This window comes from Halichoeres trimaculatus, unplaced genomic scaffold (assembly GCF_033239565.1).
Source record: "Halichoeres trimaculatus isolate MK-OKI-2021-1 unplaced genomic scaffold, fHalTri1.1 fHalTri1_scaffold_6, whole genome shotgun sequence".
Lineage (NCBI taxonomy): Eukaryota > Metazoa > Chordata > Actinopteri > Labriformes > Labridae > Halichoeres > Halichoeres trimaculatus.
The window spans coordinates 31,965,043-31,985,579 of NW_027437184.1; the positions used below are offsets into that span (position 1 = coordinate 31,965,043).

The window sequence follows — 20,537 nt, forward strand, 5'->3', positions numbered from 1 at the left end:
ATAATTGGATACAACAAGAACTATATATATCACTCATAACAAAGATTAATCGTATGTTCTATTGTTGGTTGAATACTTTTTACATGATTCTTTATTCATAGAAAGGTCGGCACCTTCAGTCAAGAGATAACCGATCTCTCTGTGTATCAGCTGTTTTATCCATAGTTTTCTTTTTGGTTCGAAGTTAATGTATGACACTAGTGTTACCAGTGAGAAACTATGCAAACAGTTGTAAGTATGCAAACTGTAATGATACCTTGGCTGCTGTCAGCCCCTGCATCAAAATTCATATACAGCACTCCTTTATGTGAGTCATTCACAGGCCCTTAAATGCACTCCAATAATTGTCTGTAAGTCTTTGCAGGAGTGGTAGATAAATAAGAAGTCAATCTCACATTAATATTTAATGTGGATAACGGACAGAGGGACAGACAAAGCATTCAGAAAGTATTCAGCCTCCCTTCACTTTATCACTTTTGTTATGTTGCAGCCTGATGCTACAATCAATCCAGTTCTTCTATGCACATTAATCCACACTTGGTAACCAATGACAACAAGGTGAAAAAGGGTAATTGCCATGTTGGAAGCAGAACCTTTGGCCTAGTTTGATGTCTCGAGTGCTGTGGAACAGATTTTTCACTGAGGATCTCTCCATTGCTCCTTTAAGCTTTCTCTTAATCTGACCATTCTTCTAGTTCCTGCTGCTGAGAAACATCCCAATAGCATGATGCCACCACCACCATGTTTCATTGTTGGGATGGTATTGGGCAGTTGATAAGTGGTGATAAACATGTCTTTGCACTGAGAAAGGCATTTGTCTAACTACTCTACAGAAAAGCCTAGGCAGCTGAAGAGCTGCTGTGATGGTTGTCCTACCAGAATGTTGTCCTAACCTTACACAGGATCTCTCATGCTGAGTGACCATTGGGTCTTGGTCACTTCTCTTGCGTCCTACCTACTACTCTTGGTAGAGTCCTGGGTATGCTGCTTTTATTTCATTTGAGAATAAGAGAAGCTCTTAGGGACCTTTAGCGTAGCAACTTTTTTTGTAACCATCCCCAGATAGTACATCTGTGCTATGCAAGCAGTTCCTTAACCTTATGACTTGGCTTTTGCTCTGATATGGATAGTCACCTGTGTAGAGTGGGAGAGTAATGAAAGACACCTGAACAGAAGTGTTGTTGCCAAGGGTCTAAAAGCTAATGCTGGCGTTTTATTTCAGTTTTTCCTGTCAATAAGTTTGCATTTTTTGTCACTATTGGGTACTAAGTGTAGATTAGTTATGTGAAAATTAATTTTAAGGATTGTCGCATCTGTCTGCATCATAACAAAAGTGAAGAAAGTGAAGGGGGTCTGAATAATTTCTGAATGTTCTGAGTTATTTCAGTGTTTTTCCTTTTTATGATAATTTTTTTCCTCACTCTTTTTTCTGTTTTCTCTGTTAATGCAAAACAGGACTTGGGCACGTGCCCCTGAATGCAACTTCAGTTTGACACTCGTATACCTGTGTCGGTGTACCGTACACGTCCAATGTAGACCCTAAATTCCACTTTGGTTTAGTTAACTCAACAGGAAGGTAACCTAATTGAGAAAATACATGCAATATAATTCAGTGCAAAGCGTAAGAAAAGGTGAGTAATTAGTAAACGAGTTTTGATCATAGGTTCTGGTCGTCACTTGAACACAGCACTACTGTTCACTGTCTGCCTCGCCGTCTTATCGCGATAGAGACCGTTGGGCAACGGAGCTAACGCTGAGCAACATGGCGGAAGGTATGAGATTGGTTTTTTGACTCTTTGGTTCACTCCCTTTTCTGCTTGTCTGCTGTTTGAACCGTTAGACCGAATTAACGAGTGTTTCGGCATTTTATTCTGCCTTGCACTACCTGTGGTTTAATATATAAAGCGTTTGGGCTCTTATGATGTCACACTCAGGCTACCAGTGGAGCTCTGTCGTTAACGTTAGCTCTCCTTCATACTGCTAGCTCAATTTTATTGCTATGAGTTTTTGTTGAGGTAAACTGCAGATTTTCGGTACAAGAAATTATTTCGCTGTTAATTCAGAGAGTTTTCATGCTTTCTGTGTTAACAAAGAGCTAAACGTCAACGGTCAGGATTGCGTCAAACTGTCTGTATAATTCAGCTAACATTAATTTACATACTCTGTGAATGCTCCTCTATTGTCAGCGATGGGATTATAATGATAGAGTCGTCAAAGGCACTCTTTCAAATCAGTTATGGAGTAATAGAGGATGATTACAGAGAAGGCAGGCTTCACAGGTGTCCCTCCCTGTAAGTCATCACCTGGCAGAGGTGCCATGGCTTAGGGCACCTCCTATATTTGGCGTCGACATGGTCCAAATATATGCTGTGGGTTTCTCCTTAAAGAACATCTACTTATCACCTCCAGCCCATTAGACCAAATACTACATACAGTCTGTGGTGGTTTGTGTAAGAGGCTACTCCACTGATACTGAGCCCAGTCATGTGTTTTTGGCCTCGCTCCCAGTTCAGTGGAAGGTTATCTTGTGAAACGACATTGAAATCACTTAAACAATGCTGATGACATGTGGTGTTTGTCCCCTTGCAAACTCACTGCCTTGCTTAAAACTGTAAAGAACACATCTGTTGCATTGTTGTTACACATGCAGCTGTCTTTGGACATCATTTACAAAACTTCAGCCACTGCATAATCATCAAATAGCTAAATAATTCCTGCTGAAACCTGAGTATGTTTTATTAAATTGAAGAATTTATTCCCTTGTTTGGACTTAAGCTGCAGCTCCACCATGCAGCCCCTTCCTGTGTTCTGCTGGTCAGGTGGTTTTCAGAAACACCCCCCCATCTGATCCTCATGACCAGTGGCTGTGCCAATAACGGTTTACGAGAGAGGCCAAAGTAACGTGCTGCATCAGCATTCTTTCCTCACTAAAACTTTACTGGTTTAAAGGAAGGAAATGGGCCCCAGTGAAACTCACTGATATCTGCTGAAAGTTCCCCGAAGAGGAAGAGAGAAAGCTCTGAACAAACAAAAATGCCCTCTTGAGATTTTGATGTAATACGTTTTTTGAGATCCAGAAATTTGCATCTGGTTTGCCTTAGAAAGAAGATACTAGAAATATTCTCAGGTCATGCAAAAAGTGTTTTGAAAGACATAACATAAAAGACAAAAACTTAAAACTGTAAAGCACACACTTTGGATCCTGAACTTTTTTTGTTTTGTCCTCTGTCTGTCTGTCTCCTACTCCCTAATGTGATGCAGAGGAGGTGGCCAAGCTGCAGAAGCACCTGGCCCTGCTCAGGCAGGAGTACGTGAAGATGCAGCAGAAGCTGGCAGACACAGAGAGGCGCTGTGCCGTGCTCGCTGCTCAGACCTCCGGCCAGGGCTCCACCAGCCCCGCAGCTGCAGACACCTTCATCAGCCGTCTGCTCGACATTGTGGCCGACCTCTATCAGCAGGAACAGTACAGGTGAGGATCATCATGCATATTTGACTGTTAATTTTGTGGGGTGAGTGTATCAGGGTGCTCTTTCAAGAAGATTTTCTCTCAACTTAAATTCAGGAATGTTTTTATAAATTTGTTTCTCAGATTTGAATGTGTTTGTTTTGCAGTGATCTGAAAGTGAAAGTTGCAGACAAGACGCTCAGTGCCCATAAGTTTGTGTTGGCTGCTCGTAGTGATGTCTGGAGCTTGGCCAACATGGCCTCCACCTCAGAACTGGACCTATCAGGTGAGCACACCTAGGGTGTCTTTCCCACACACATCAGAAGCAGCTTGGGTCACACTGATAATTAGGCCTGTCACGATAGCAATTTTTTCTGGACGATAATTTTCCCAAATATTATTGCCGATAAACGATATTATTATCAATATTATTTTGGATTTTTTTTCTCCATTTTTTCATAGATGTAATTATGATAAATGGGATAATAAAGTGAGTACACCATATTAAAAGCAAGAAACTTTAATTTTTTAGGAGTATTTAACTGTAATTAAAAGGTCAGGATCTTTTAAATAAAATAAATTAAACAAAAAATATAATAAATTTAACAAACAAGAAAGAGAAAAAAATACAATGAAAATGCAATTGACTCTCTTTTAGAAAAAAAATACATGTCAATGAAAATAATTAATACTAATCAAAAACAATAAAACATAGACCCTGTCTCTACAGAAAAAACGAAACTCCAATAAAAACAACAACAATAATAACCAAAGGTTAAATAAAATTGAGTTTATACAGTTCCTGAATTGTTTGTAACATGTACTTTTTCCCAGTCAATCCGTACTGTCTGTCAAACATTTTGAACATTTCTGGCTGTCAACCGTATTGAAGGGCTGCATTTCTTTGGCAAAGTAGCTGTCTTTGAGCGCCCACCATTTGGCGCTTTTATTTCTGTTTACTTTGCCGACCAAAAGCCTCTGTAAGAGCGGATTATCAAAGAACAAGGCTCCTCCCCTTCTTCTTCTTCGTCACCACTTTTTTCAAACAAATGAGACCTATCAGCTCATTGGTGTTCATGAGCTCACACTTTGTTCATTCTGATAAAAAACAAAATATTTCCACACTGGGACTGTGGCAGGCGGCTTAAGAACCGTATCTTTCGTGTCATCACTCATATTAGCGTGTGTTTCCTCCTTACCCCTCAGGACGCTCGCTTCAGCTCTCTCCGTGTGTACGTGCGAGCAGCCCCGTCTTCACCCCAAAGCATGTTTGACAGATGCTCACTCCGCTATAAATCCACTAAATCCGCTATAGGACCTCTGCACCCCAATGTTAGGAAAGATAGACGTAGTGAGCCATCTTCTCTTTCAGCCTCTTTGGTGGAAAGAGAGGAGGAAAACAAACATGCATGCACGTGTCAGTTTATCGAGGCTGGCAAACTTACCGAGGACGTTTTTATTTATCGTTCGGTTAATTGATTTATTGATTATCGTGACAGGCCTACTGATAATAATCCAGATGTTACTCACTCATTCTCATACTACACTCAGTGGGTTGACATGCTCATGGGTTAACAGATGATGCCTGAATGTTTATTTTAGAGGAGACTGTCGAGACTGTCAAAGTCCACTTTATGATGACTTTGAGTAGGTTTCTCCCCTTAGGCCTATATTTTTTCTTTAAAGTTATTTTATACTGTTTGTTGAAAGTCCCTCAAACTACACATTTTTTTATTATATAGCTTTTTGTTTTGAGAAATTATTTCTGAGGCCAAATCTGAAGAGAGACTCAGCCAGCATTATCATTAATCAGTGGCTCCCGTTGACTATTTTGGAACTCTGTCTTCATGTGATGACATTTTTCCAGACTGCAAACCAGAGGTTGCCATGGCAATGTTACGGTGGGCATATACAGACGAGCTGGAGCTCAGTGAGGATGATGCTTTCCTTATTGACCTGATGAAGCTGGCCAACCGCTTCCAGCTGCAGCTGCTCAGAGAGAGGTCAGCACGAGTCATTTATTCTAAACTGAATGCTGCTCACAGAACTTTAACTGAAAATGGTAGTTTTTTATTTTGCTTGATAGTTTATAGAGTGACTCATGTGGACGAATGGCACTAAAACACTTTTATGTCTGTGCTGGGACAGGTGTGAAAAAGGTGTGATGTCCTCAGTGAATGTCAGGAACTGCATTCGCTTCTACCAAACAGCCGAGGAGCTGAACGCCACCACGCTGATGAACTACTGTGGGGAGATTATCGCAAGCCACTGGGTGAGAACATCCAGCTGGAGGATTTTTGTTCTTGAGCACAAGTATCACACACATATGTTTTCTTCAGATCAAACATCACCCAACCTCTATTCATGGTTTCTACTAAAAAAGTTAATTCAGTGGTTTAGGACTAGATTTTCAGCTTCGGGAGCGTTGTCGTTTCTGTTGCAGTAAGTTAGTAGAGGCATTGACTCATCATGCAGAAAACCAGACTGGAGGCAGAGAAGTAGGCAGAACACAATCTGTGTTAATTACATCTCAGCTCATATCTGCATTAACCTCATGACAATATATTTGTCTCTACCTGCATGCCAGTGCTGCTGACAATCCAGATCAAACATCATAACTTGAGTCAGAGGTAAGGATGCAGATATTCAGCGTTTTCTATGATCAGTCTTTGAAAATTTACAAATCAGTTATCGATTATCATCAGAACTTTTTCTTTAAAACAATGCCAAGAGCATTTTTCCTCATTAATCACATTTTTACAGCAACACATCCCATATCAGTGATGATATTGAATAGCTACAGATCATATAAAGCAGGCGTGTCAAACTCATTTTCACAGAGGGCCACATCAGCCTAACGGTTTTCCTCAAAAGAACCAGATGTGACTGTAACACAGTATTAAATGTAGTTAAATGTAGCTAAATCTAATGTAAAATAAATGAAACTACTGCTTCAAAAATGCACCCTCTGAAAAAGACTTTTCAGCCACAGTAAAGCTAGCTTTCACTGCCGCGTTGTTTTTGGTTGTTGCTTATTTTTGAACACATCCTGCTGCAATTGCAGTTTGCATTTTAAATCTCGCATTATTTGTTGTTTTCCTTGAAGACTCATTTTGCCGTACTTAGCTCCGTGTTTGGTGTCAAAATGCAGACGTAGATTGTACTCTTTGAAAACTACCACGGCCTCATAGCACAAAAGACATACAGGTTTTTCTCCTGGAAGCACTAACATGTATTGGCCTTCCTATCTTTCTTGAAACAGCCCTCACTCTGCATCGACTTCTGTCTGTCTGAAGGTTTTGTGGTTACTGTTTTATTCCACTGGCACTGCCATAAAAACACTGGGCTCTAATGGCAGCATGCTGTTATAGGTATTATGCGAAACGTAGTTTACAGTCAGTGCACCCTTTCGAATTATCTATTATAGGACAATCAGACTTTTTAAGCTCTTGCGGGACACATAATTTGGCTGGCGAGCCACATTTGGTCCGTGGGCCTTTAGTCTGACACATATGATATAAAGTGTCTAATACACTGAATTTGAACAAGCAGAGCAGGCTTATAAAGGCTCAAACTACTGAATCTGAATTTACTTCAACAAGAAAACTGAACAGTAATATATGTCTCTCTCTGACTCACCGAGACCAGTTTCCTGTCTCTCATTCTCACTGAGAAAAAGTAAGCTTGTCCACATGGTCTGGTGTCAGCTGGGAGAGGAGCATAGGTCACTATCAGCAGTAGAAAACTCACTCAGATGGCTCTAGTGGTCTGCAGATGTCCAAGTGTGTCAGCAACATCAGCACCATCCCACTCTTTCACCTTTCTGTAAGCTGTGCTGCCAAATCTGGGTGTCCTTATGTGCTAATTACAGTCCTCATCTGTTTTTTCTCTGTCATTGTTGCTTTCAGTTGTGTATCAAAAACAAAAAAAAGCTTTTGAAGATATGGTGCATCTCTGCAGCAGCTCTAACCAGGATGATAGAAAATCGAATAAATATCTTGAGTTAGTCTTGATCAATATTCAATTAGTTAACATCCCTAGTCAGAGACTCTTTTTGTTTCACAAAAGCCATTCATTGTTTGGGTTTCTCAATGAAGTTGTTCTGACCTTTGTGAAGAAAGTTTTAAAAATGTTCTCTGTAGAGAAGATCTGGCACAGCTTCCATTTTCACTTTTTACATATTTGACTCATGATATCATTGTATTAATTTGAAACACTCTAACTAGAAGATCACAGGTCTATAAATGTCATGGTTTCATACCCTTGAAACCAGTCTATGGCTGCTTTTTGACTTGTATCTGCTGTTAAACTCAGGTGTTATTAACCTTGAATTGACAGTGTTTACATCACAGACATAAAGGGTGCTTAGTAAGGAAAGTCATGGCTGTAGTTGTTAAATGCTAACTGCCAACATTACCCAAGTCATGTTCCCTTGGTTTTATTCCTAAAGTTATCATCTTGTGATGGCAAACAATCACTGATGAGTTCTGAGATTGTTTGCTATCACCAAACCCTCAGTTTTTGCCTTATGCTACCATTTATCTGACAAAATGATATACATATAAAATACCAGTCAGCCAGTTTTGTTAGGCAACAAAACCTTCTCTTTTTGCCTGAAAATGCCACCTCTGACTCCTTTAGCCACCTTTGATTTACTGTTTATTTTTAATTTAATCTCCTTGAGTCGACTTGTTTCTGACAGATCAGAGTTATTGTGCCTCTCACATCTTTCACCTTCTATTTTACGATACAATAAACCCGGCTGCCCTGGTTGGTTTTTCATGACTGTTGAGAAAATGACTGTTTACTGTCACCGCTCTCTGACACCTCAGTCTAATTTGCTCAGGTTTATTTGCTCTTTTTTTTATAAGTGCTTTCATCAAGGACAAGAAAATCAGCACTTACAGAGCCTGTCCACATCAGTTTCCAGTTTTCTTTCAAAACATTTTACACTTTTTGACCTTTTTTCACACAGAGCTACTTGTTTTTTTTCTGCGTCTTTTATCAGGATGATCTGAGGAAAGAAGATTTCAGCACCATGAGTGCCCAACTCCTGTACAAGATGATCAAATCTAAAACAGAGTATCCTCTCCACAAAGCCATCAAAGTGGAGAGGGAAGATGTCGTCTTTCTTTATCTCATTGAGATGGACTCACAGGTAAGCTTTCCACTGACACGACACCTCTCCCTGTCCAGTGTTTCTTCTTTGTTTGCTCATGTGTGGCGTGTAACCAGCCTGGCAGAACAAAGGTAATTTGTTTCGTTTTTGATGTTGATGTCCTTGCCTCTTGTTTATAGTTACCTGGCAAGCTGAATGAACTGGACAACAACGGTGATCTGGCCCTCGACCTGGCGCTCTCTCGTAAATTGGAAAGCATCGCCACCACTCTGGTTAACAACAAAGCTGATGTGGACATGGTGGACCAGAGTGGGTGGAGCCTCCTGCACAAGGCCATCCAAAGAGGTGAGTGGGGACATTATCATGACGCTGTTGTTTTTTCATCCACAGGTTTTTCTTCTTTGCTTTCTCATCAGTGGTCTACTCCGAAAATATATTTTAGATTTAATAGGTATTTTACAGAAATCTAAATTCATTGGGCCAGATTCCTGAAACTGACTGTAATTAATGTGTGGTCAGTAGGGGGTGAGTTGAGTTCTAGCGCCACATCATCCTAATGTTTAAAGTTTGGGTTTTTCTCACACTGACGTTTGTGAAAAAACTTATGTCAGCCTCTGAAACACTTTGATGGAGCCGCTGTCTCTTTAAGGCCCCCTGCTCCAAAAACCCCCTCCCTCTGATTGGCCAGCCATCAAGAGGCTTGTTGGGAGCAGAGCTTCGGCTGGATCTTGGAGTTTGGGGTGTGCTCCTCCAACGTGTCATAAATCAGTCAGGAAATCCTTATGTGATGACCTCATCATCTCAGCAAGTCTTGTAAAGGTCTCTTATTAAGCAGTGGTTTTCAAAGTGGGGGCTGCCAGGAGGCACTAGGGGGGGGCTCAGACAATTGGAGGGAAGGGGAAATTTTTTTTTTTTTCTTTTTTTTTTTTTTAGTAACAATTTGTGTGTTGTGATCAGTGTCGACCCAGTGGTTTGAGCTTGTTAACAAGCTATCTAACTACTGACTACATGCTATAAAGGAGTATCCCACCTTAGCTGACAGAGCCCTGAAATGCCTTCTCCTCAACAACCTACTTGTGTGAGACTGGCTTTTGTTTGTTACTAATTTCCTGTTCTAAGCAAATGTAATAATTATTAAAAAGTGAATAAAAGTTAGAAAAAAAACATTCTTAAAGTTGATGTTTCTTTACATATTGTAAAGCATAGTCGTTGATTTCCAAAGGGGGTCCCTAGGTGCATAATAAAGTTTGGGAACCCCTGTTATAAAGTGTTTTGATGTTTTGATCAGTTCACAGACAGATTCAGAAATTTCTACAACACATTATCATGTAGAGGTTTGAAAATCTGCAAACATTAAGTCTGAACATCCAGTATTGTTACTTTATTTCCATGATTAGAATATGGAGAAGCAGAATATCTCCTTGTTAACAATATGTCTCGTTGAGAAGCTGTCTTGCAAGATTGTTACATAACAAGACTGTTTCTACATCTTTATCTACCAGGAGCTGGTCATAGGTTCCCAAATGCAATACTCAGTGATATGCAATATTTTCTATATCAAACACTTCATCAGATTAACGTAGTGATGCTTTAACAGGGGTTACATATTATTGCATTGTTTTTCAATGCATTTGGTCACTGATACTCAGAAAGAAAGCAGAACTGATGAGACATCAATTATAAGATGGTGACTATCTAATACTTTGTGACTTTTCCAGTCATAAGTTTCATTTTAAGAGTATTCTTAAAAATGTGTGAAGCTACACTCTGATCTTGTTCTCATAAACCCAACACCATGTATTGTGACTTGGGGTGCACTGATCACAATTCTCTGGCCGATCACTGGTCACTGATCTTTAAAGTCTCGACCTGCTGATACTGATTGGGGCCGATACAGATTTTTATTTTTTTATTTTTTTTTTATAACTGACAGCATATACTTTCAATGTTCCAATCTTATTTTATTGAAAATCATTGAACAATACCTTTGAAACAATCAAATCTTTATGTTTTAACTTAAACAACCAATAAAGTGTCCTGAGTTTTAGGTTTCAGAGCAAAATTTAACAATAGCTGGCTGTCAGACCTCCCCTGAGATATACAAGATCATTTTCTTATGTACCAGTGATGGGCGGATCACCGAGCCCCCAAAATTAAGGAAATCAGCACCAATCTGCCCGCGCATGTCTAATTGTGACCTGAGAGTATTGTCCCACCCCCAGTGGAGAAGAATATTCAGGACTGGAGGGAGGCAGAAAAAAAGGCTCCTTTCTTGTTAATATCTGACATTTCCCTTTGTAGTGGAGTGGGGTGCAGGTTTGCTATGAACGACTTTTAAAACTTGTGCTAACCTGTGACCACAGAGTACAACACTAACTGAGACATGAGGCTTTTTGACACAAATAATACGAAAACAAACATTACCATAATACAAAAGCAGACTTTTCTACATGATAGCTACCTGTGGTACCATGTTGTCTCATGCTTTTGCTTATTTTCAGTACAGCTCTTTCACCATGAATGAGGACATTTGTGCGTAGTGGTATTACCATCATCATGCTGCCTAAATTGAATTTAAGATTTGAAAATTCATTCATGATTAACAAATGCTTTTAAAAGCTTCATTTACTAATAACTTTATAATCATGTGACTGCTCTCTAATCTTTATGAGTGCTTATAGTTGATTTCAGGCTGCTTCTCAGTCATTGATATGATAAAAAGTAGGGATGCACCGGTATGAAAATTTTGGCCAATACCGATAACTGATATTAATACTGTTGTTATGGCCGATAACTGATATTTACTGATATTGATATTTATTTAAAAAAAAAAAAAAAACACTCTCAGATGATGCGTCGAGGTAGTTCAGAGAGAAAGAGTAGTGCAATCATGAGAAAAGACGGCCATGGAGAGAATCAAAGGATAGAGCGCCTGGGATGAATGTGATCAAAAAAGTACATTTTGTCTGTTTTTTTGATCAAAACAGGAAGAGAGACATAAAATAAGAGGGTCCACTCTTCTTGTGTAGTTTTGGTGTTTACATAATCATGGAAAACCGGCCTTAAAAGATTGCTCAAGATGCCCTGAAAATGCCTGCAACTAATGAGTAAATATCGGCCGATACTGATAACATATCGGCCGATACCGATTACATATCGGCTGATACTGATATTGATACCTACATATTGTGCATCCCTAATAAAAGCTGCCACAAATGAAAAATTGTAAAAACTAAAGATTTTTATCCTGTAAATTCAAAACATCAATTCATGATTTCCTTAATTTTGGGGGATCCTTGATCAGCCCATCCTTACATATGAAACTGATCATATATTCTTCCAGGAAGGTCTGACAGCCAGCCATTGTTGCTTTTTGCTCTGAGACCTAAAACTCAGGACACTTTATTGATTGTTTAAGTTAAAACATAAAGATTTTATTGTTTCACAGGTATTGTTCATTGATTTTCAATAAAATAAGATTGGAACATTGAAGGTATATGCTGTCAGTTATAAAAAATAAAAATCGGTAACGGCCAGAAAATTGTGATCAGTGCACCCCTAGTTAAGACATATAACTGACAGCTTGTTTTTTCTTTAACGTCTGTATTTTATGAACATTTATCATAAAGCATCACCCCACATTTATTTTCTGCAAATCCTACAAAACTGTGGGTATAAGTCACATGCAAAAGATTTCTTTCATCCTCCAGACTTCAATCCTTCTTCCTCCTCAACCTCTGCAGGTGATGAATTTGCCTCCATCTTTCTGATTCGCCATTCCGCTCAGGTGAATGCCGCCACAGTGGGGGCGGTTGAAACCCCACTTCACTTGGTCTGCTCTTTCAGTCCTAAGAAGCACTCTGCTGATGTGATGAGTGGCATGGCAAGCATCGCAGAGGCCTTGCTGAAGACCGGGGCCAACCCCAACATGCAGAACAGCAAGGGGAGGTAGCTCATCAGGCTCTTTGTAAGGATCACTCATTCCCCCACAAAGTGTTTTGTCGCTTCAGCTGTGTGTTTTTATTGGTTGTAGGACTCCACTGCATGAAGCTGTGGCGTCGGGGAACGAGCCTGTGTTCAACCAGCTGCTGCAGTGCAAACAGTGAGTTACATTCTGATTCTCAATGAAGTTATCTAGTTTGTTTCTGCCATAAAAAAAACCTTACACTACATGTGTTACTCTGCAAATTAGAGCTCATTAGATCAGCTCATGGAACTAGTTAACGAACATGGGTGAGGTATGACTCCTTAAAGACACCAGCACCAGTGTGTTAGATCATGTGCCTCTGTTCATCATCTCACTCTGAAGATAATCCTGTGATTAACCTGAGATAATCTGTCCACCTTATTAGACTCGACCTGGAACTCAAAGATCACGAGGGCAGCACGGCTCTGTGGCTGGCCCTGCAGTACATCACCATGTCTTCAGACCCTTCAATAAACCCATTTGAGGACGATGCTCCAGTCGTGAATGGCACCTCTTTCGACGAGAATAGCTTCGCAGCTCAGCTCATCCAGAGAGGAAGCAATCCTGACGCTCCTGACTCCACCACAGGTGTTGTTTCGTAATCTCTTATTCCAGCGTGTTCTCACTCAGCATGATACTTCTGGCTTTAAACACTTCCTCCTTTCCCATCTCTCATCCTTCGTAGGGAACTGTCTCATGCAGAGAGCAGCTCAAGCAGGCAACGAGGCGGCTGCTCTTTTCCTCGCCACTCATGGAGCGAAGGTCAACCATGTCAATAAATGGGTGTGTACGAACATCTGCCTACAAATTTGACAACTCTGTTACTATGAAAACTTTTCCTCAGGGATGTTATTTAAATCATAATTTCAGGGTGAGAGTCCGCTTCATACGGCATGTCGCTGTGGTTTGGCGAGCCTGACCGCAGAGCTGCTCCAGCAAGGAGCCAACCCCAACCTGCAGACCGAGAAGCCCCTGTCTGATGATAACCGTGATGTGGCGATGCAGACCCCGCTCCACATGGCCATCGCTCACAACCATCCAGATGTTGTGTCTGTGATCCTCGAACAAAAAGGTCAGTTCCATTCATTCATTCATATGTATTAAACAGGAAACATGGCAGGTGTGTTCATTTCCGTGGTACTTTAACATCCTGAAAGAACGCCACTGATTCCTCCCTCATCTCTTTGTTTCAGCCAATGCACTTCATGCTACCAACAACTTCCAGATCATTCCAGACTTCAGTCTTAAAGACTGTATCGACCAGACAGTGCTGGGCTTGGCCCTATGGACAGGTACACACTGTTTCACCTTCACAAACAAGTTTATACATTTAGTTCTGATTCATTGAAATGAGTTTTCACAGTGCATGTGTGTGATTAGTAACATGTACATATACATTGTGTGTGTATCAGGAATGCACACTATAGCAGCTCAGCTGCTGGGATCAGGAGCTTCTATCAATGACACGATGTCTGACGGACAGACCCTGCTCCACATGGCGATCCAAAGACAGGACAGCAAGAGCGCCCTCTTCCTGCTGGAGCACCAGGCAGACATCAATGTCCGGTAATATTTGAGTTACTGTAAACTTGGACTGCAACTAACGATTATTTTTAATGTCGACTAATCTATCGGTTATTTTTTTCGATTAGTCGACTAATCATGATTATTTTTTGTTACAACCTAATTTGGCCTTTAAAATGTGCAAAGCCTTAAAATTCAACCTGTGTGTTTCATTTTCACTGCATTTACACAGAGTTAGGTTCTCACCTCTGATTGGTCAGCTCTGTGCCATGTTTGTTTGTTTGTTTGTCTTTATATAATTCATGATGACATAAAATTATAAGTACAATACAAAAAACAGAATAAATCTCAAACTGAATGAAGCAGGTAACAAGGAAATGAAGGTATTGTGTGCATTGTTGGACAGACCGCTTATTAGTGACTTTGGGCTTGTTTTCTCATATTTATTTGCTTAATGGGTCTTGCTGTGCTCTCTGTATGATCCTGCCTGACTCAACACGTTGGCCCAGCCCTCCATGACAACGCGTTTAGTTCCTTCTCTTTACATGGGCTACTTCCGCTTCACTCATGAGCACCCCGCTTCTCCTCCTCCCCACTGAGTGTTACCGGTGCAGTGTGAGCATGAGTGTGAGAGCTCCATCGGATAAATGTCCTCACTTTTTAAAAAAGTTAGGGGGGTTTTGACAATAGTTTGTGACTCAGATCCTGAAAAACTGTTTAAAACGGAAATCGAAGAAAACTCTATGTCAGGTTATGAGGCGCTAAACACCAGGAGCTGTCAGGCTGTTCAAGCCAAAGATGCAGAGCCTCCGTCAGCGCGCAGTGGACAGAAGTCACAGATAATCATTTACCACCTGTATTTCATTTCACGATATCATATGACAACAGCAATAAAAGCAATAATACGACGCGTGGACTGTTAAAATTTGCGTCGATGAATTTTTATAGTCAGCAAGTCGATTATGTCGACTAATCGTTGCAGCCCTGCTGTAAACCAGCTGTAAAACATTTGTGTGGTTTCTGAAATTATCACTGAGTCTATACAGTATAGAAAAATGAGGAGGGGTAATCTAATTTCAATCTCCAGTTTGTTTGTTTTTTATGTCTATAAGTACATTTAATTTCCTTTGCCCTCAGGACTCAGGAGGAAAAAACAGCACTACAGTTAGCCATCAGTAACCAGCTGCCACTGGTGGTAGATGCTATTTGCACAAGAGGAGCTGACATGTCTGTGGTGAATGACAAAGGGGACCCTCCGTTGTGGCTCGCTCTGGTCAACGGTCTGGAAGATATTGCATCCACACTGGTGAGATGAATATGTATGCAAATAATATAACAGTTGCTAATGTAGTTTCTGATGCTGTAAAGTTACGTTACATTCTGTAGACATGTCTGAAAATGTCTGTAGCACTTCCTGGGGCAGACTTCTGTTTGGGACACGTTTTGTTACATCTTGACCATATGAGTCTTCTCTGTCCCATCAAGGTGCGGCATGGCTGTGATTCAACTTGTTGGGGCCCTGGGCCCTCAGGCTGCCAGCAGACCCTCCTTCACAGAGCTATTGATGAGAACAATGAGGTCTCTGCTTGTTTCCTCATTCGCAGGTCAGTCTATCTTCTTACGAGATATCAGTAGTAGAAACCGTTTCAAGCTTTTGACTGAGACTGTGTCCATTAACCTGTCTGTGTGTGTGTGTGTGCACAGTGGGTGTGATGTGAACAGCCCCAGGCAGCCCGGCCCCAACGGAGAAGGAGATGAAGAGGCCCGAGATGGACAAACGCCCCTCCACCTGGCAGGCAGCTGGGGGTTGGAGGAGGTGGTGCAGTGCCTTCTAGAGTTTGGAGCTAATGTTAATGCACAGGTCAGCTCCTCTAACAAACCTATGGGCACTTCTTCACATTTTCCTGCCTATGTCACAGGTATAACTGAAAAGTGAATTGTAAACAGCTTTTCCTGTTCATTTCCCCTCAGGATGCAGAGGGCAGAGCTCCCATCCACGCTGCCATTAGCAACCAGCACAACGTTATCATCCAGCTCCTCATATCTCATCCAGACATTCGTCTCAACATACGTGACCGTCAGGGAATGACCCCATTTGCCTGTGCCATGACACACAAGAACAATAAGGCAGCAGAGGCCATCTTAAAGAGGGAGCCAGGTGCTGCAGAGCAGGTAGAGCTGACAGAATTGTCCAGTTTGTGTCACTGTCACAGTTTTACACAAAGTGTAAATCTCTCCCGACCTTAACTATTATTTCCTCTCAGGTGGACAACAAAGGGCGTAATTTTCTGCATGTGGCTGTGCAGAACTCAGACATCGAAAGTGTCTTGTTCCTCATCAGTGTACAAGCTAACGTCAACTCCAGGGTTCAGGACGCAGCCAAACTCACCCCTCTTCACTTGGCTGTCCAGGCTGGGTCTGAGATCATAGTTCGCAACCTGGTACACCCCTCAGACTCTCCTACATCTTAATGAATTCAGTACAAGTCGATTTTATAGAACAGTGCAGTTGATGCTGTTTTTATCTTGCATTTGTTTGCTTCCAGCTGCTTGCCGGAGCCAAAGTAAATGAGCTGACCAAACACAGACAGACAGCGCTGCATCTGGCCGCCCAGCAGGACCTGGCCACGATCTGCTCTGTGCTTCTGGAGAACGGGATAGACTTTGCTGCTGAGGATGAGAACGGCAATAATGGTACCTCACATTTCTGTCATCATGATTTTGTTTCCTTATATTCTGGCATGCACTGATAAAACAAATAGAAGACAAAATGAATCCTAAATTGCTTTTGAAGAAGTTTTTTTTAATCTTTGCAAGCATTTCAGATGTCATTTTTATCTCTTGATATCTTGAAATTAAACCCTTTCCTATAGAGGGATTCTTTGTTTATCAATAACTCCGGATGCATGTGCAACTTGGGTGCAGAAGCACTGTGGAGTATAATGGTTTGTCAACTGACGTGGAGGAGTTAACCACCAAAAAACAGATTTTTAAACTTAATAACGTCACTTATACGGCTGGCAAACGGCTCCCAGGTTTGTGAAATAGCAGTGAGTAGACAGAAGAGATCAGCAAGTGGACAGATATTAGGTGGACAGATGTTTTTAGCAGAGAAATCCTGCGTGTACCCAGAGAGCAACGTAAACACACAAATGTCACTCGATGCTCATGACTGCATTATCCGTGGACATTTACCAGACTGTGACAAACCAGGACGTAAACATGTTTCGATATGAAAAGTAACCCTCCAAAAACAAAAAAAAAGTACACAGACTGCTGAGTCTGAGACTCAGTTCATCATAAAAGAACCAGAACTTCGTCCAGAGTTAATTATTTACCCGCAGACGTCGCTGGTGTTTCAGTGTAAAGTGTGACCCTGTTAACTGGTGACTCTCTGTCTTTAATCACTGATGCTGTGGGCTGAGAGTCACCAGTTAGCACGGTCGCTATTAACTCCAAAACACTGGCTGCTCTGTGACGGTCAAAACTTGATAGACGTCGTCACTGTTGTAAAGCATCGTTTCTAAAAACTGAACTCAGAACAACCGTACATTTTTATGCTGATATCAGGTTGAATTTAGTGTTTAAAAAAAACACTAACTTGTCTGAATGAATGGAGCTAAACACTGTGTTTCCGGTCGAGATTCGTGCATATCTCTATGATGACGTAGATTGATAATCCCTCTATACTTTTTAAGTGATGCGGCTCTCATCAACTCTAATAAAACATTTTTTACCAAAAAAATAAGACATAAACATATGCTTGGATTTTAGTTTTTGCAGTTCAGTGACTCTGGTGTGTAGCTGCATGATCTCATCCCATCACAAACATGAAACTTTCCGCAGTAAAACACTTAAAATTCTTTTTAATGTCTTTTCTTCTTGTGTTTCTCCCTAGCTCTGCATTTGGCTGTGATGCAGGGTCGCCTTAACAATGTCAGAACCCTTCTCACTGAGTCCAACATTGATGCTGAGGCCTTCAATCTCAGGTAAAATCTGTTCCTGCTGGACCACACTCCTCTTTGAGACCAGTTAGAGGTTTAGGTCAGAACATAGAGAAAATGAAAAAGATGAAAGAGAAGCAGAAACATGAACAATGTAGATATTTCAATCTGTAAACTATAATGTCAACTCCTCTGTCTGTGTCATCTCACCAGGGGTCAATCTCCGATGCATGTTCTCGGCCATTATGGGAAAGAGAACGCTGCCGCCATTTTTGAGTTGTTCCTGGAGTGTATGCCTGAGTATCCTCTGGACAAGCCTGATAATGAAGGGAACACAGGTACTGGAGCTGTGGAGCTGGCTTTATTTCATGATAAGTGGTGGTAAACACACATTATTAATACCAGTAGTAAACATGGAGCTACTGTGACCTGTGTTTTATTGCAGTTCTGCTCCTGGCCTACATGAAAGGAAATGCAAACCTGTGCCGTGCCATCGTGAGGGCTGGGGCTCGACTCGGAGTCACTAATAATCAGGGCATCAACATTTTTAACTACCAAGTTGCAACCAAACAGTTGCTCTTCCGCCTTTTAGGTAAGTTCCTCACACTGTATGAAAATGAAAGCCTCATAAGCGGGGATCAAACCCTCAACCTTCTGACTGAGAGATGAGAGACTGTTACTGAGGCACGGCTGACCCTCCAACTGATCATTCCTTATCTTTTCTTTAGATATGCTGTCCAAAGAGCCCCCCTGGTGTGATGGATCTAACTGCTATGAATGTGCTGCCAAGTTTGGTGTAACAACACGGAAACATCACTGGTCAGTCGTGTAGAGTTTCTCTTTTATAACTCGTATACCAATATTTTCAAACTTGACGTCTTACCTGGTGTCTCCTCCTTCTCTGTTGTCTCCAGCCGCCACTGTGGGCGCCTGCTGTGCCACAAGTGCTCTATAAAAGAGATCCCCATCATCAAGTTTGACCTGAACAAGCCAGTGAGGGTGTGTGACATCTGCTTCGATGTACTAACTCTGGGTGGGGTGTCGTAATGCAGCGGCCTGGAGCTCCTCCACTCTGATACTGGCCGTGCCAGGCTCATCCCGGCACACTTATCCAGGCACACCAGGAGAAGGGACATCAGTAGCAGGACAAACTAACAAGAGATTCCCGAACAGTTGTGGACCTTCATCTTTCTCAAGTTCCAGTCTATGAAAAACTATTATTGTTCTAGAGGAACGTTGTCTTTATGTTTCCGTTCTGATCAAAGTATCTAAAAATGGATATGACAGATCTCCGGCTCTGTGATGGCTGGACTGTTCGTTAATCAGTTTCCCAAGGTCAATAATGTTTATATTGATTAGCTCTTATTATCACAAGCAGGCAGCTGCTGCTGTAGGTAGACATTTCAATCCAGTGATGAACATTTAATTGATCAAATCATGCGAGGGGGAGGATTCACTGCTTCCTGTTGGTATATTTCACCATTTGCAGCCTTCATGCTACACGCCCTGCCCAAAGACAAAAATTCATCGGGTTTACTATGGAGCTGAGGCTGCTGTCAATAAGAGCAAAGTTTAACTGTAATATGACGTTAGATCAGTGGATCTACAAAGACTGAACTATCAACATGTTCTCTGTAATCTCTCATCTCTTCTCTCCTGTCATCTTGATTCTGTACTGACTGGGTAAAGTGGACAGACGAGGAGGATTTAAAGGGAAAGAAACACAATTCAGATTTTACATGAGCAACTTTTTCAAATAAGGTCTCCTCAAAGCAGATCCTTTATTATATCATATCAATTTACTGTCAAAGGTAACAGATGAGCAAAGATTCAATTCCTCCTGAGGTTTGTCTTTTATTCTCTGGTTGTTCCATCGTTAGGTTACCTTTTTAAAATGTCTGAGTCAGAAAAATTTGACCTGTGAAATCCCCCCTTTTGTTTTCCGAGAGGAAGAAGAACAATTCTCTCAACTGTCGTCATCCTCAGTTACAGAGATGCCTCTTATGCCTATGCATGTGATTTAATTTGTAGCTTTTTCATGTCATCGTCATAATCATAAATCATGATTTAAAAATCAGCCATCAAATGATTACATTCCATGAGGTCCTTCACAGGAAGTCGTGATCAAAGTCCCCAAATGTTGCCTCAAGTCAAGTTGTCGTCTTGACCCATCACATGTAACGCTTCTTGATTTCTAAGCCTAACAGGTGCACTTTATCAAAGATCACATGGCATTTCCGATCATTGGGGAGAATGTGGAGCAGTGGAGTGGCCGGGTAGCGGGGCCTCTTTAAGTATTGTTAAATTGTACAGATAAATGTGTGATATTTTTGACCACTACAACTGTTTTGTACTTTAATGCAGTTTGTGCTTGTCATTGTGACAAACCTAAATCTTGCCTCTGTTAATCTTTTATGCACATTGTTTAATCTTTTATGCACATTATATTGTATCTGTATGCTCAGATATCTAGCCTGTCTCTTCCTGGTGTATCCTTTTAGAAAAAGGGAGGACAAATTTACATAAAGGTCATCAAAAA

General features: G+C 41.1%; 1 protein-coding gene across 1 annotated transcript; it reads left to right on the forward strand.

Annotated features, from left to right (window-relative positions):
• Positions 1–1,659: 1,659 nt before the first annotated feature.
• Positions 1,660–20,534, forward strand: ankfy1 (ankyrin repeat and FYVE domain containing 1). Its single transcript, XM_074672516.1, has 25 exons — positions 1,660–1,772; positions 3,262–3,469; positions 3,613–3,731; positions 5,313–5,448; positions 5,594–5,717; positions 8,454–8,603; positions 8,744–8,909; positions 12,308–12,512; positions 12,598–12,666; positions 12,917–13,119; positions 13,217–13,314; positions 13,402–13,603; positions 13,725–13,823; positions 13,944–14,097; positions 15,193–15,361; positions 15,541–15,659; positions 15,760–15,916; positions 16,027–16,227; positions 16,320–16,496; positions 16,601–16,748; positions 17,953–18,043; positions 18,212–18,336; positions 18,444–18,590; positions 18,727–18,817; positions 18,913–20,534. The coding sequence occupies exons 1-25, from the start codon at positions 1,763–1,765 to the stop codon at positions 19,043–19,045; spliced, it is 3,501 nt and encodes a 1,166-aa protein (XP_074528617.1). The 5' UTR covers positions 1,660–1,762; the 3' UTR covers positions 19,046–20,534.
• Positions 20,535–20,537: the final 3 nt, after the last annotated feature.

Bases quoted from the DNA above. Each gene is read 5' to 3' on its own strand.
- ankfy1 (XM_074672516.1), top strand. The intron at 3,732-5,312 runs GTGAGCACACCT...ACATTTTTCCAG, and splicing joins CTCAGAACTGGACCTATCAG to ACTGCAAACCAGAGGTTGCC. The intron at 15,917-16,026 runs GTCAGCTCCTCT...ATTTCCCCTCAG, and splicing joins GAGCTAATGTTAATGCACAG to GATGCAGAGGGCAGAGCTCC.